The sequence below is a fragment of the Phyllostomus discolor genome, chromosome 5, assembly GCF_004126475.2.
Source record: "Phyllostomus discolor isolate MPI-MPIP mPhyDis1 chromosome 5, mPhyDis1.pri.v3, whole genome shotgun sequence".
NCBI lineage: Eukaryota > Metazoa > Chordata > Mammalia > Chiroptera > Phyllostomidae > Phyllostomus > Phyllostomus discolor.
Window position 1 is genome coordinate 27,381,151 of NC_040907.2, and position 15,456 is coordinate 27,396,606.

The window sequence follows — 15,456 nt, forward strand, 5'->3', positions numbered from 1 at the left end:
CAGTGCACGCCCCTTGCCCGCCTCCAACCTCGCGGCCCCGTGAGCTGCCCCCGGGCCTGCCGCCACGCGGTCGGGTCAGGGTACCGACTGCACGGCCGGTGCGCCCTGGCCCGCCGCCTTCGCCGCGTGTCCCCTCCCTCCGCCCGGCTCGCTTGCTCTCTCGCTCCCTCCCGATTTGGGAAGGCGGCCGCGGGGCGGGCGGGGGCGGGCGGGGGAGGGGCGGGGCGGGGAGGGTGACATGTGAGCAGCGCGCCAGGGCAGGTGGAAAGGCGAGCGGCATGGAGCGCGTAATAAGAGAGTTGGAGTCGGAAAGAGCCGCCCCAGTCGCCGGGGAAGCGGGCGGTCAGAGCGGGCTCCGGCTGCCCCCAGGTTCCGAGCGCCCGCCCCCCGCCCCGGCGCAGCCCCTGCCGGGACCCTAGCCCCCGCCGCCTGCGCCCACCCCGGGCCGCCCTGCCGGCCTCGGGTCCGAGCCATGCGCCGCTGAGCGCCCCGCGTGAGCGCCCCCGCCCCGGACAGTCCCCGGGCCCCGGCCCCCCCGCCAGGCGCCGCCCATGGCCGAGGCCCCCCCGCGCCGCCTCGGCCTGGCACCCCCGCCCGCAGACGCCCCCCGCGCGGAGCTGGTGGCTCTTACGGCGGTACAAAGCGAGCAGGGCGAGGCGGGCGGGGGCGGCTCCCCGCGCCGCCTGGGCCTCCTGGGCAGCCCCCTGCCTCCGGGTGCGCCCCTCCCCGGGCCGGGCTCCGGCTCGAGCTCCGCCTGCGGCCAGCGCTCCTCCGCCGCTCACAAGCGCTACCGCCGCCTGCAGAACTGGGTCTACAACGTGCTGGAACGACCCCGCGGCTGGGCCTTCGTCTACCACGCCTTCATGTGAGTTTGCGACCCCGCACCCCTTGCCCTGTCCGGTGCTCCCGCCTCGCGCGGCGCCTGCCGGAGCCTAGGCTACCCTGGGTCAGCCGCCGAGCTCTGGCTCCGCCTCCTGCCCCCATCCCCAGGGCCGACCCTCATCTTTTCCCCCTCAGGCCTGAGTTGGATGACTGATAGCCCCAGCCTGACCCTCACCCTCGATCTCCAAGCCTTGACCCCTATTTTAACTTGCTTCTGACCTCTCCCACCTCATCTCCTTATTTCCATCCTGACCTCCAACCCCTGCTCCTCTGTCCCAGAGGCTCCCCACATCCAGCTGCTTGTCCCCCATCCTCTCTGCAATCCGGAGCCACTACAGTGGGACTCCCCTCTCCTCGCGTTCGCCTCTGTCTCCCTGTGTCCCAGATACAAAGGGGGCCCTTTGGCCCCCCACACTTTCCGTCACCTTCTCCCCAGCTCTGTCACTACACTGGGCTCCCACCTGGGTTCCCCTTGGAGATGACCCTCTCCGGGGAAAGTCTCCACCCCAGCCCAGGGCAGGCTCCCAGTTGTAGGTGTTGGGGATCCCGGGGGAGCCCCTGAGCCCTGACACTTGTGTGCTGTCTGTCTGTCTGATTTGAGTCTTCACTCAGTCTTCCCTCCACCTTCAAGTTGCCAGCAGAGGCAGCAGGCTGCCTAGCCTGCCCAGCTCGCTGGCCGCCTCACCAGGCCTGGCTCTGGGCACCCGGGGGGGGGGGGGGGGGGAGGAGAGAGGAGAGGGGTTGGTTTGGAAACATTGACGCTGTGCGCCAGCCCCCGCTCACCCGGCTCCTCCAACTTTCAAAAACACTGACCCCTCTTGGATGTAAAGAGTGAATTTTGGCAGCTCGGAGCTCGGTCTTGGGGGAAGGCCTGGCCCAGACGGGAACATGAGAGGCCCCTCCGATATCAGTTGAAGGGCCAGGCCTGGCTGCGGAACTCGCGGTGAGAGCCCTCCGGTTCCTGGAAACTGTGCTGCTGTTAGTCCCTTCTTGCTGCCCCCAGGGAGGGACCCTTTGGTCCTGGGGTCCCCTGAGTGGTCCCTTTGCCTCTCCCCCTACTGTCTGGCAGCTCTGCCGCCTGCCTGGCTGTCCCTCCGCCAGACCGCGTTTCCACCTGTGTGAGGACTGGCCTGTCCATTCATCTCTCCACCGAACTGTCCGGCAGTCGTTTTCCTTGTCCGTTTCCACGTATCTGTCTGTGTGCCTGTCTGTCCATCTGTCTATTCCCTGGGCCACCTGTCTCACGCTTCTACCCGTCTGTTTCCATCATCTTTTGGTTTGTCTTCCTTCCTGTCCCTGCTTGCCCGCCTCTGCCCTGCCCTAGCTGGGCTCACAGAATTTCAAAGGTGAAGGAGAGAGATGCTGGCAGAGGAGACCCCGTCCGCGGGGAGGTGAAGGAAGCTTACCCTCAGCCAGCAAGCCCCTGGGGTGGCAGCCGTGACTTTGTGCACAGACCCTAGCAGGGAGTTAAGATTGCAGAGGACAGGATGGTAGACTTAGGGTCAGGGTCAACAGTCAGGAGTAGCCCGGGCCCCGCTGCCCACTGGGAGGCCTGGGGTGAATATTTTTGCTGCTGAGAGAGCTGTTGGGGTGATGGAGGTTCTCTGCTGGGGTGCAAGGGATGGTGGGGTTGGGGTTGAGGGGAAGGGACTGCTAATAAGAGTGACTGCATTTTGGTGTCCTTGCCCCCGCTGAGGCCTGGGGTGCCCGAGGAAGGGGAGGTACTCTGAGGGGAGCAGCTTCCCCCTCCTTGGGCTGTCTTGGAGATGACTTTCAAGCCATGGCTGAGCCTGGGCAAGCCCACAGGGCTCTGAGGCGGGGGGCTTAGTCTGCCGATCTAGTCCCTCAGCCTGCACAAGGGTCGAGGACAGTGAAGGCCCCGCCTTGTGTCTCCTGGCCAGCGACTGTCTTCACCTCCTCTGGAAGGGCCTCTCCTTCCTCTCCAGGAGCTAAATCTGCTGGTACCTTTGCCCCACATCCTGCCTTACTGGATGCCAGGAATGCCCTGGCCAGGGGCATGCTTGTTCTGACCACTTGTCCCCAGGAGCCCAGGGCTGAGACATTTCTCAGGAGCTGTGGGGGCGGAAATGCGCTGTGAGCTCAGGTTCTTGGTCATCCGCTGGTGATCAGAGGAGGCTGAGGGGTCAGGAGCCCCACCTCTGGCATGCTGTGTGATCTTGGGTTGATCACTGGGCCTCTCTGAGCTTTAGATCTCTAGGCCATCAAAGTGGTCAAAATCCCAACCCTGTGGCCTCCCTCTTGGATGAGGTAATGGGTGGGGAAGAGCTTGGTGAAATGCAAGAGCCTGTTGGAGCATGAGGGTGGGATGTTACTACTGGGGCTGGGTGAGGGGGCCACACCGGAGGCCTCTCCTGTTCTTCCAGAGCTCCAGATGTGCGGTTTCTCCACCACTCGCCACCAGCAGGGTCTCGGGTGAGCCAGGAAGTGCTTCCTGCATTTGTACTTTGTGTCTTACTGGGGCACTTTTAGTCAAAGCCTCCCTTCTTCCCAAGTGACCCTCAGAGGCAGCCCCACTGAGGGGAGGCCAGCGTGCACAGTTAGCTGACCCCCTTCCCCGAGCCCAGCAGAAAAGCCTGGGAGAGGAGGGCTCAGGAAGGAGGGAATTGGGGTGAGTGGGGTCCACCCGCCCCAGCAGATATCTTCCTCACACCTGCCAGCCAGCTTCCACTGGGCCCTGGGTGGGCGGAAGCTGGCCCTGAGGTGTGGGAGATTGCCCAGAGGACGAGCCCCGATTCCGCCTCTCCTGCCAAGAGCTGTGGCTCTGGGAAGTGCGAACCGCTGACTCCTGTCTTCTCTCCTCCTTGCGTGCGATCCAGAGTGAGGGCTTGCTGGCCCCTTTCCGAGTGCTCCCTCTTTGAGTTAGGGCCTCACTGCTGTCACTAAGCCCCTACCTGCCCCCCCTTGTCCCCGGGCCCTGATTTCAGCCCTCAAGCCTTCACAGGTCCTGTCCTCTGAATTTTGAGAAAGCACACATCCGCTGCCCACGATGCTTTTTGAGCCTTTGGAGGAACGCTCACCTTGTTGCACCCTGTCATAGGCCCCCCCAGCTTCCCTTTGGGAGTCAGAAGGCAGGAAGGGGCTGGGACAGAGCAGAGCCCCATCTGTTTCCACCTTCCTTGATCCCCGGTGCAACGCCACTGCGCCCAGCCCCCAGGGGTGCCTTGGACTTTCTCTGTGTGAGGGTTTATGCTCTGTAAACATCCTCCCTCGGCCTTGTCCCTGGGGTCAGAAGCTGTGGGAATGGGAGGAGATGAGGTGGCCGCTGCTCCTGGGCCCTCAGACGTATAACCCCAGCCCCCACCCAGCTTCCCCCGAAGAGGGGGTTCCCCTCTGAAGAAGAATGTCACCAGGATTGGAAATCATCCCAGCAAAGGGTACCCGAACCCTCAGGCATCCCTGCCCGGTGGGTGCCCATATTTGATGGCCCCACTTTGCTTATGAGGAAACCGAGGCTCTGGGGACCAATGTCGCCTAGCAGATCAGTGGCAGACCCAGGACCAGACCCGAAGACTCCTGACTCCCTGTCCAGGACCTCCCCCTGCTCCCTGAGGATGCCTGGGTTGGGTCTTGGAGTTGACCTGCAATGTGGGATCATGCGAGGCGCGTCAGCTCTGTGCTGGGCCCGTGCTGAGTGCTCTCTGTGAACCACCCTCGTGTGTCCTTTGATAAGGGGTGGGGTGAGCGCTGTTCTCCTCATTTGCAGGCGAGGAAACAGGCTCAGGAGAGGTGCCCCGTGAGAACGGAGCAGCCACAGCCCAGAGCTGGGTCTGACACGTAGCAGTCTTTCTCCTGGACCTCAGCTTCAGCCATGCCCCGCCCCCAGGCTCCTCCTGTGCATCCGGCTCTCTCTGTCCACAGCACCCAGCACCCAGCACCCAGCTCCTCCTGTGCATCCGGCTCTCTCTGTCCACAGCACCCAGCACCGAGCACTCAGGCAGCAGGAGGTGGGCAGTGGCAGGGTTTTGTGGAGTTGAGTAGAAACTGCCCAACTTCACCCAATGCAATCATACTTCTGTGCGTGGCTTTGCACACATGTGTATCCCTGCTACACACCTGTCAGTCTGTCTCATGCACGTACTCACTGCAGCTTGGACACACACATCCGTGAGTGTCACAAAGGCGCAGGTGGCATACCCCCAACGAAAAGATTGTTGCACAGCTACTCCCACCTCTTCACTGACGTCACAGACGCACACCTGGGCCTGCGGGCCCAGCCTGGACCTCTAGGGCAGAACGGAGTTGGCCCCATTCCTCGAACGTGTTCCCTCCACCTGTCCCCACTGCAGGGCTGCCCTTACGGGTCTCTGTGTTCGTGCACCCCTTGGAGAGCAGCTGCGGACCGTGTGGGAGCCGGGTGGCTGACTCTAAAACTTTGCTGGCCTTTGCTCCTCCTGAAGCGCCCTCTGAGGTCCTGCCCAGCCCTGAGGTGGGCTGGCGGGTACGCCGTGGCACAGAAAGGGGCAGGCACTTGGCTGAGGTCATACCTGGCGGGTCCGAGGTAGAATCGGGCCAGGAACCCAGGCCTTCAGCCACCTAGATCAGGACTTTAGATAATATTTTCCCTCACCCCAGCTGATAGGGAGGACTGATGCTCCAAGAACTTGGCCTTGTAATGGGGAAAGTCTTGGAGTGTGACCCAGATGTTTCCGGCTGCTGTTTTCCAGCCCCTGTCCTTTCGTCCTTTCGTTTGGTCTTTGTAAGAAGGGGCGAGAGGAGGGACCCGTCCTGCCAGCCTTCTAGCCCTCTCCCTGCCCTTACACCCTTTGCTCCCCCCTCCCTGAGTTCTACTTTGGGGGTCACCGGAGCAGGTTAGACCTCCCAAGGTCGGTCACCCCACCCCACTCCGTAGTACATCCGCTCTTTGCATTGAAGAAGAAGCCGTGCCGAGTGTCTGACTTCAACCCCTATCGCTGCAGAAGCCTCTATTCTCAGAACGTTGGAGCCAGGAGTGTTTTAAGAGATGATTATTCTTGGGCTGATGGCAGCACTTTGAGTGGGTGATTAATTTAAGGTTCTCTGAGCCAGACAAGGGAGCTGAAACCGCCTGGGAGCAGGGAGAGAAGAAGGCTCTGCAGGTCCCTAAGGCCCTGCCCCTTTCCCCGCCCGGAGAGGGAGGCCGTGCGGGCGGGGAGCGTCCCTGGCTGAAAGTTTTCTCACACCCCTTCCTCCCCTGCACGGATGTGGGCTTGGGGCCCCAGCAGGGAGTTCTGCGTGTCTGACCTAGGGGCAGCTCCTCATCACGCCCCTTCGTGTGGGAGTTGTGGGGCTGGAGTGGAGGAAGAGGAGAAACTTGCCATTTCCCCAGAGACTGTCCCAACAGGGGTTAGGAGCATGGGGTCAGAGTCCGACAGACTTGGGCTCGTTTCTGGTTCTACCCTTCGCAGTTATGTGTCCTTGGGCAACAGACTTAACCTCTCTGAGCTTCAGTTTTCTCATCGGAAACATGGGAATAATAATAGCTGCCTCTAGGACTGTCAGGGCTAAAAGAGTCCCAGCACCTGACGCCGTGCTGGGCGCACATATTCGCCACATCACCGTTGTGATGATGTTGTTATTACCGTCATTCCCTCCCCGGGGAGAGGTCGGACCTGTGTCCTTGGCTCAGCACAGCGAGGTGTGTCTGGGTGTGTGGAGAGCCGGAGTCTTGTTTGCCCGTGTCTCGGGGCACGCAGCTGTCCGCACGGAGCCTGAGGACAGGCGCATCTTTGTGGACTTCTCAGGAGCATCTAGAACGTGGCACGCCCGTGCTGAGCCCCCGCACTGCTGCTCTCACCCAGCCCTCCTGGTCATTCTGTAGGCAGGCACGATTATGGTCATTCTGTGGGTGGGCACCATTACGATTACCCTTGGTTCACACTTGAGGGAAGTGAGGCCGGCGCGGGGTCCTCACTCACTTGCCCAAGGTCACACAGCTCATGAATGGTGGCATCAGGACTCCAACCTGAGTCTCTAGGACCTTACTCATTCGTTCTTCCCTTCACGCGACAAGTATAATTAAAGAGCATCCATTGTGTGCCAGGCCTGGGCGGGGCGGAGGGAGGTAGACCATGTGTGGGCCCTGCAGGGGGAGGGGGTGGGCTCAGTGAGGAGGCTGCTGAGCCTGCCTGGACCACTGGCCCCTCCTGCCTTCTCTCCCAGGGACTCTCAGAGAGTCTGGGTGTAGGTGTGAGTGTGTCAGTGTGAGCATGGGAAGGAAGGTGCATGTGAGAGGGTCACTGTGAGGCCCAGGTGTGGGCTTCTTGTCAAACCGTGCAGCTAGCCTGGCCCCAAGGAAGTGCTCGGGCCCAGCCAGAGGCCCCTGGCAGAAGAGGGTGATGTCTCACTCTGCCCCGCATATCATCCTGGGGGGCGGGGACAGGGAATCCCTAAGGAGACTTAGAGGCCTCAGTCCCGACACTTACTGAAAAGGTACCCACACCTCCTCCACCCCACCCCCTGGCCTCACTATCCTCCTCTGTGAAATGGGGCTGACCAGGGAGGCAGACACCAGGGCTGCCCGGCACAGAGGGACTCTGGATGAAGGGGGAGGGATGCTCTCTCATATCGCTGAGGTTTGTAGAGCTGGGGGTAAGGAGTTCTTCTTTCAGCACCTCCTTCCTTGGTTCCTCAGAAGACTGGGCAATATTTAGAAGGGCACCCAGAGGGCTGCCTGCTTCCCACCCCCAACTCTGAGGGGCCCAGGAGAGGGTGCGAGGCAGACCCCTGGGTCCCCCAGAAATCTCTCCCTAAGACTCCAGGCTTTCTGGGCAACTCTGTCCCTAGGGCAGGATCTGTGTGCCCTGGGGCTTGGCACCCAGGGGGTGAGGAAGGAGGGGCAGCCCCAGGCAGCAGACTAATTGGGCTGGGAATCCGTGGGCAGAGCCCGAGGGAGGGAGGGAGGCAGAGGGAGCAGGGAGCTCAGCGATTCCTTCTCTCTTCCCCCCCTCCTGGAGACTCGGGCAGTAGTGGGAGGAGCGGGGTCTCTGGGGCCAAGCCCAGTCCCTGCAGGAAAATCCAGGGCACTTTCTTCTGAGACTCCTTGGACATCTAGGCCAGGCTGGTAGGATGGGGACAGCTTGATGGAAATAAAGGGACCGTGGTTCCCACAGAAGCCAAAGGGATGGAGTTCAGGCAGCGGGAGGGACTGCCCAATAACCAGGAGGTAGAGGTTCCCTGGGGTGCTCTTTCCAAAACTTGGGGACCCGTGTCTAAATGGACTGGATAGGATTTACTCTGATGATTGTCCCCACGGAGCGAGTGGCGCCCTCCCCTTACAATACGTAGGATGGACAGTAGACAGAGCCTGGGGGTGGGGGAAGGGATCCCATCAGGGACACTCGGCTTTTGGGGGGTGGGTGGGCACAGGCTGCTGCTTCCCCACCCTTCCTTCCCTGCCACTCCTCCCTGGGAGCCCCAGCCCGTCCAGGTCACCGTCTTTGGGTTTATTTTTTGCTGGGCTCGGCTGTCCCCTGGGAGAGGAGGGGGCAGGGAGAAAAGGAGGGGAGAAGGAACAGCTTTGTCAGCACAATCTCGGAGCCTCTGCTCCTGCCCTCCTTGGCCTGGCTGCCACCCTCTTCTGGAGGGACCAGTGTCGGGGCACAATGGTGACCCACACCCCCAGGGGGCCTCCTCCTGCGGGGCGGCCAGCAGGTCGGGAACAGGCCTGTCTTCCCTCACCCTTTCTCCACGGGTCCTGCTGCAGAGCCTCTGAGCCAGAAGGGCCTCTGGGCTGAGGCGGGTCCATGGCTTCGTTTCACAGATGGGGAAACTGAGGCCAGGACAAAGGCCCTGGTTGCCCAAGGACACAGCACCAATGGGGGTCCTCTGCCTCCCTTCCTCATGCTGGAGTAGCCGAGAACCCAGGAGAGGCGCCTCCCGCCTCCAGCCCCATCTCAGAGAGAAGGAGCAGCCTCTGCCCGTCATTCACTTGTCCAGTTCCCCCACCCCTGGGGATTGGTGGCAGTCTGCTGGGGGGGGGGGGGGCAGAAGAGTGTGGCCTGTTGGCAGAGGGGGGGAGGCTCAGCCTGGGGGTGTCCTGAAGGCCCAGGGAGGGTATCAGCTCCTTCCCTATGCCCTTTATCCTCCTTTTTTGTTAGAAAATAAAGTAGCCTGTTTTACAGGTTAGGGAATTAGGGCCCAAGGTTGACATGGCTAATAAGCTGTGGAGATGGGATTCGAACCCGGGATGCAGCTCCCCGGAGCTGCCCGAGTGCCTCCTGAGCTCCGAGCCTGTTGGGCTCCCCATTCTCCCACACGCTCTTCCCTCAACTCTGGTCAACTGGCCTCTTCGGCTCTTTCCATTCAGTTCTGTCGGCAGCTCTGCCCACCCTTTCTGCCTCTTGAATGTCGGGGCTGCTCAGGGCTCTGCCCTGGGTCCTCCTCTCTGTGCACAGCTGCCGTGGAGGGGGTTCTTGTACACCCCTGTGATATGGGGGGAGGTCACCTCTGTGATAACCACCGCCCCCTCTGCAGTTTCCTCCCTGGGTTTCCTGTGCAGCTGCCTGCAGCTGCCTCACCTCTGCACCCCCTTCCTCAGCTCAGCGCCTCCCTCCAAACCTACCGTCCTCCTCCCGCCCCCACAGTGACTCCCCCACCCCCAGTGTCCAAGTCAGGAGTACCCTTCCTCTAGCATCTTTTGCTCTTTACCTGAGAAACAACTCATGGTGCCCCCAAATGTGCTGTTTAATGCTCTAGGTGCTTTCCCTTCTGCCCGAAACTCCTGCCCCTCCCACCCACCCAGGCATCTAGTGAACTCCTATTCATCCCTCAAATCCCAGTTTGAGCATCAGCTCTCCCAAGAATCACTCCCTGCCCACTCACACTCGAGGCTGCGCTGGGGGCCCTCCAGAGTCCGCAGAGCTCGGCTCACCCACCCCTGTGTGTCCTTCTGCACTCTTCCAAACTGGATGGTGAGGCTGGGGTGGGGCGGGGAGGGGCTGAGCACTGTGCTTGGCATGTGGCTGATAATTACTGAATGTTTGCTGAGCCAGGAGATGAAGGTGGCATTGAGGCCGGGTTTTAAGGATGAGAGCTGTTTTGCCAACTAGAGAGAAATTGGAGAAAGGACCCCTAAGTCCTCCGTGTGCAGGCACTGGGCTGGCAGCGCTCACGGTTTTTGTCCTGAGTGCTAGAACAATGGCTCTGGGGTGGAACTCTCACTCCCTTACCCTCTTCTCAGGATCTGCAGAGTCAGAACTGGGATGCACCCCTGGCGGGGAGGCAGAGCGCGACTGACCCCTTCCCATGAGCTCCCGCTCTGCACACACTAGGCCGTCAAGTTCTCCCATGACCGCTCTGGGGCAGGCACTGTCGTCGTTCCCATTTCCCAGACGGGACACTGAGGCGCAGAGGGGAAGTACTGTGTACCAAATGACACGGCTTGTCTGCGGCAGAGCCAGGAATCGAATCCAAGCTCCAAATAAGACTCAGACGCATCCGCAGACCCCGGCAGTTTTCAGTGGCCTAAGGCAAAACCGAGGGAAATAGGGACAACAAGATGAGTTTTTCATAAACCTAAATTTATTCCATTTACAGGACTGTCTTTGACTCTGATATTATGTCCTTTGTTTTAGGAAATGATGGGGCCGGGAGTGTTTTTTTTTTTTGAAAACGTCCTTACTTGGCAAAATAGAGTTGATAACCTTACGCAGTCCCCAAAGTGTTTTTGAAAATTCCACTGATGCGTGAAATCCCTGAGTCTGGGCCCCGTCCTGCCTCCTCCCACCTGCGCTCTGGGGCCAGGGTGGGAGGAGCCTGGGTGCGAATGGAAGGATTGGAGGGATGGGCTGCTTAGTCTCCACTGCCTACTCCCCACCCTTGGGCCTGCCTGCCCTGGGCTGCAGCGAGAAGCAGCCCAGGCAGGGCTCTTGCCAGGACTGTGGGGTGGGCAGGGTCAGTAGGGATCAGCACTCACCCTCCGTTAAAGGAGTCCTGGACTTGGAGTCAGAAGGCTGGGGTTCAGTTCTCTCTTCTGCATCCTGAAAGCAGAGTGACCCCAGGCTGGTGGTGACTCAACCTCTCTGAGGCTCCAGCCTCTGTCCACGTAAAATGACAATTACCATCTGAACTTGCTCGCTGGCAGGGCTGTCCCCCTCCTCCTCCCCCGCATCAAGTGCTTCTTAATTACTAAGTGCTGGGAAAACAAAGGGCTTACTGTGCTTTTGCATCTTCCTCAGCTCCCCCTCACCTGCACTGGTTTCAGCCCTGAGGAAGGGACGTGAGGGAGGGCTGGGGAGTGGCACACGGGGCCTGTAAGAGCAAATCGACCAGACTGGCAGTGCCTTTCCTCGGAGCCCCAGACAGGCGGGAGGCCCAGGGACCTCTGACAACAGCGCACTTGCCAGGAGCCAGGCTCTGTACTCAGTTCTCGCGGAGGACTAAGAGTCATGGTCTAATCTATAGCAGGTACTGTGCCAAATGTTCTCCACGTACTACTTCATTTAATCCCTGCAAGAGCCCTAGGAGAAGGTGCTATTGTTACCCCATTATACAGAACGGGACACTGAAGCTCAAAGGTTCAGCCTGTGCACTGCTGCCTAGCCAGTGAGTGGTGAATGCTCAGCAGGGTGGGAATGTAAGCCTGAGTGTGCAAGGACTCCATGGCGTGAGAGGGCCTGAGTGTGCAAGGACTCTGTGGGGTGAGCGGGCGGGGGCAGGTTTGCAGGGCTGCAGTGGGTAGGGTGGGCTAGGGTGCTCACAGTGTCTATGGGGGGAGTGGGACGGGTGGCAAGGCAAGAGACACCTTCCTGCTGGTGGCTTCCTGCAGTCACCTCCCTGAGTCTCAGCCTCCCCCTCCTGCTGCGACTGTCAACCTGTGACTGTCGGCGATAACAAAGACAATAAGAGCAAATGCTTGGTGAGCCTTCCAGCGCTCAGGGAACTTGCCTGCCTTCTCTCACTTTTTCCTTTCACCAACCCAGCGAGGTGGGTACTATTGCTATGCCCATTCTTCAGATGAGGAGGCTGAGGCACAGAGAGGTTAAGTGACTTCTTGTCCGGGTATAGATAGCGGGGCCAGGGTTTAGAGTCTGGAAGCCCAGCTCTAGGGCTGGGGCCTCACCTGCCCCACTGTGCCCAATTCACCCTTCCTGCTGAGATGCTGATAGGAGGACCAGCTGAGGCTTAAAGCTCAAGGTCCTCTCTCCCACCCCAGTTTTACACTGGGGACTCATTCTTTCCTTCTTGCTCCCTCTCATTTGGGAAGCCTTCACTGACAGTCCCTCCAGGCCATACCCTATCTGAAATGCTGGGGACAGAGCAGTGAATCAGACCCTCCCCTGCGCCCTGGTGGAGACGGGTCAGGAGGTTGGCAGTGGTCTGGGCACCATGGAGTCCTGCGGGAGCCCAGCACAGAGGGACCAAACTGGGCATGCCCCCCAAATGGGCATGGCTGGAAAGGCTTCCCCGAGAGAGAGGTTTAAACTGAGACCTAAAAGATAAGAAGGAGTAGGAGTCAACCCCCCAAAAAGGAGCAGGGAACAGCATTCCAGGCAGAGGGACCAGTGTGTGCAAGCCCAGGGCTGAAGCTGATTATGGTATTTGCAAAGAATTGCAAGAGGTCAGGCAACTGGGAGCTTAGAGGGGGCAGGAGGTACACAGAGAAGAGGCTGGGACATGAGCAAGGCCAGGCTGAGAATGTCAGGCTGGACAGCAGGGACTTCCTGGAAGAGATGGAGTTTGGGAGAAGGAACTGAAGAAGGGGGTGCCGTGGGCACATTCGTGTTTTACAAATATCTCTCTGGGTCTGGCAAGGAGGGTGGTAGTGGGGAGACTCTGGCAGGGAGCTCCGGGAATGCTATCCACCTGGCCTCTTCTTCCCTCTGTCTCCCCTTCATGGCCCAGCCCCCTGAGCGGCTCCTCTGGAGCTGCCCACCACCCTGCCAGGGCCTGGCTGGACCTGGCCTGGAGCCCTAGGACTTTGCCTATAGGGAAAATACAGCTGCTTATGCAAAGCCTGGCCAGGGGGAAGGTGTGTGCGGCTGAGCTGAGGGAGGGGCTGGAAGCAGAGCGGTGGGTGCAGTCCTGGAAGCTGCCTGCAAAGGGACGCTAGGGACATGGGGGTCCCCAGAATAGTGGCCGTGGAACTGCCCCGTGAGAACACCCAGGGAGTTGGCCCAGCTCATGGTGGGGTGCCCTGGAGAAAGGGGCGGAGCCCAGGTGGCTCAGCCTGCTTAAGCTCCCCTCTCCCTCCCTTCTTACTGCTCACTGGGGTATAGAAATCACTGGCCTCACCAGCCCCCTCCTTCTCCTCATGGGGAAGCTGAGGCCCAAACAGGGCATGAACCAAGGCCGGTGACAGAGCTCAGACTGGAACCCAGACTCAGCCCAGGAATCTCAGTCGTGTCCAACGACAACGAACAACAGCAAAAACCTGACCCCTCCGAGTGGCTTTGGGCAGTCTCTTCACAATGCTGAGCCTCAGCCTCTGGGTCCCAGATGCTACCTCCTGCTGGGGAGGGTGTGTCCTCTCCCACCTCACCGTCCACAAAGCACTGGGAGGCATGTCTGGCCCAGGACGGGGCTTAATTAATGTTTGCTCAGAATTCTCACAATGACCCTGGAGGGTGATAGATACCATGACACCATTTTACATTGAGCATCAGAATGTAGAAATGACTCGCCCGAGGTCATTCAGCTGAGAAGTAGCTGATGTGGGCCTGGCGCCCATGTGTCCATGTGCTGTTCAGGCCCGGTGACCAACCCAGTCCCAATTTTGAGCCTCTGCTCTCAGTGAAAATCAGCTGATGTCCCAAGCAAGACCCGTCAGTTGGCTGGACAGAGTATGTTCATGTGTGTGCCCATGTGTGTGCATGTGTGTGCCCAACCTAGCCTGCAGGCTGGGACTCGGCTCATGTCAACCAACCCCTGTGCCTCAGTGCTCCGGCCACGCTGCCCCGTGGAGAAGGGGACTTTTCCACTTGCCCTCCAGCTGTGAGAATTTTTCTCTTGGCCTGGGTGGCTGGGGAAAGGAGCTGGCCGTGGGGTGACCGAGGATGGGGTCTGGCCATCTAATGCCCCGCACATGACAGGCATGGGGTGGGCACCAGGCTGGGAGAGGGATTTACACTCTCCTAATCCGGGGGCGGTCGGCCTCCTCTGTCTCGGCGAGGGCTGTGGGAGAGGTTTGTCCCTGCCCCCTTGCCCAGCAGCCCCAGCTCGGATCCCTGGCACACACCCAGCCCCTCCACTTGGGGCCTTCTCTGCCCTGCTCATGCTCCTCGCCCTCCCAGGATTTGAGCAGAATTGGGGCTTATGGGGGCAAACACTGGGCCATTTGGAGCTGATGGAGATGCAATGCCATGTAGCATTTGGGGCTGAAGAATGGGGGTGATGTCAGGGAGGGTTAGAGTCCACGCTGGAGCAGAGTCAGGGGGAAGACCTGATAGGGATGCAAAGCTGGAGTGTTTGGGGCTAATCCTGGGCCACCCCTTCTGGGAGAAATTTGGCTACAAGTCAGGGAGGCAAATGTGTGGGCCATGCCCCCCCTCACTGGGCAGTAAACACAGCCGTCGCTCAGGAGACAGCCCAAACATCCCGGACCCCACGGTTATTTATACCAGGACTCGTTCTCCTTCTCGGGCCTGGTCTGGGCCTCTCAGTCTGCTCCCGAGCCGGCCGGCCTGAGTTGAGGGTGCAGCCCGCTGTCAAGGCTGGAGGCCCCAGCAGCAGGTCTGCTCTGAACGGGGTGCTCACTACCTCCCAATGGCCTGTCCATTGGAGGCACGGGGTCCTACTGATCGGAAATGTGCCCGTGGAGGCCAGGGCCTGGGCAGGAGGCAGGGGTCAAGGCCCGAGCCCTGGATTTGCTGTTGTCTGCTACCTGACTGTGGTCCCTGGCATGCTGCAACCTCGGCTCCCCTGTGTTCTGTAGGAGGGGAGGGTCTAGATGAGTGCTTTGCAAACTGTTTTAAGCCGTAGATCTGGTTCTTTAAATGACACGTGACACAGGAGCACAGTACACAAAACAGATCAAAGCGGGGCCTCTCTGGCTGGTGTCTGGGGGCGGGGCAGAATTCTGCCCACTCAGCCTGGATGGCCCTGCATACCACCAGCCCGGGAGCCTGTGCTCGGCCCTCCTCATTCTAGAACACATTCCAGGTAAGCCTGGAGTTCCCTGGCCAGATTCCCGTGCCTGTTTCCAGGCTTCCTTCCCGATTCATCATCCCAAGGGTCACTGTCTGTGAGCACACATAGGCTCAAGGGCAGCTGCTTGCAGCCAGCGTAGATGAAGCCTGGAGGAGCAGGCTGGGCAGCCGCGGGAGCGTGCCTAAGCCCCTCCTGGTGGGGACGAGAGCAGAGTGGGAAGAGAAGAGGGCGCTTCATGGGCTGGGGCTGGGAGGGTAGCCGGGGCTGACCATCTCTTTCCTACCAGCAGGGACCCCTAGGAATCCAAGGTTTTAAATTCAAACCTGGCCTTCCAGATCCTATGAAGTTATATGTGTCAGGAAGGATAGAACATATTTTATTTAACAGCTTGTTAGCTTGATTTAAACTTTTAAATATTTAGACTTATGGTATATGGGTCTCTATTTGTATGCTTTCCCAGCTCTGCCAGTGTTTGGGGTGGGCTCACAT

The 15,456-nt window shown here is 60.0% G+C and overlaps 1 protein-coding gene across 3 annotated transcripts in view; it reads left to right on the plus strand.

Annotated features, from left to right (window-relative positions):
* The first annotated feature begins 245 nt into the window (after nucleotides 1–245).
* KCNQ4 (potassium voltage-gated channel subfamily Q member 4) overlaps nucleotides 246–15,456 on the plus strand; it is a 54,597-nt gene continuing 39,386 nt past the window's right edge. For all 3 annotated transcript variants that reach the window (XM_028511877.2, XM_036025851.1, XM_028511878.2), the window contains exon 1: nucleotides 246–865. In XM_028511877.2, the coding sequence (XP_028367678.1) occupies nucleotides 552–865 (314 nt within the window). In that variant the 5' untranslated portion in view covers nucleotides 246–551. The remainder of the gene's footprint in view (nucleotides 866–15,456) is intronic.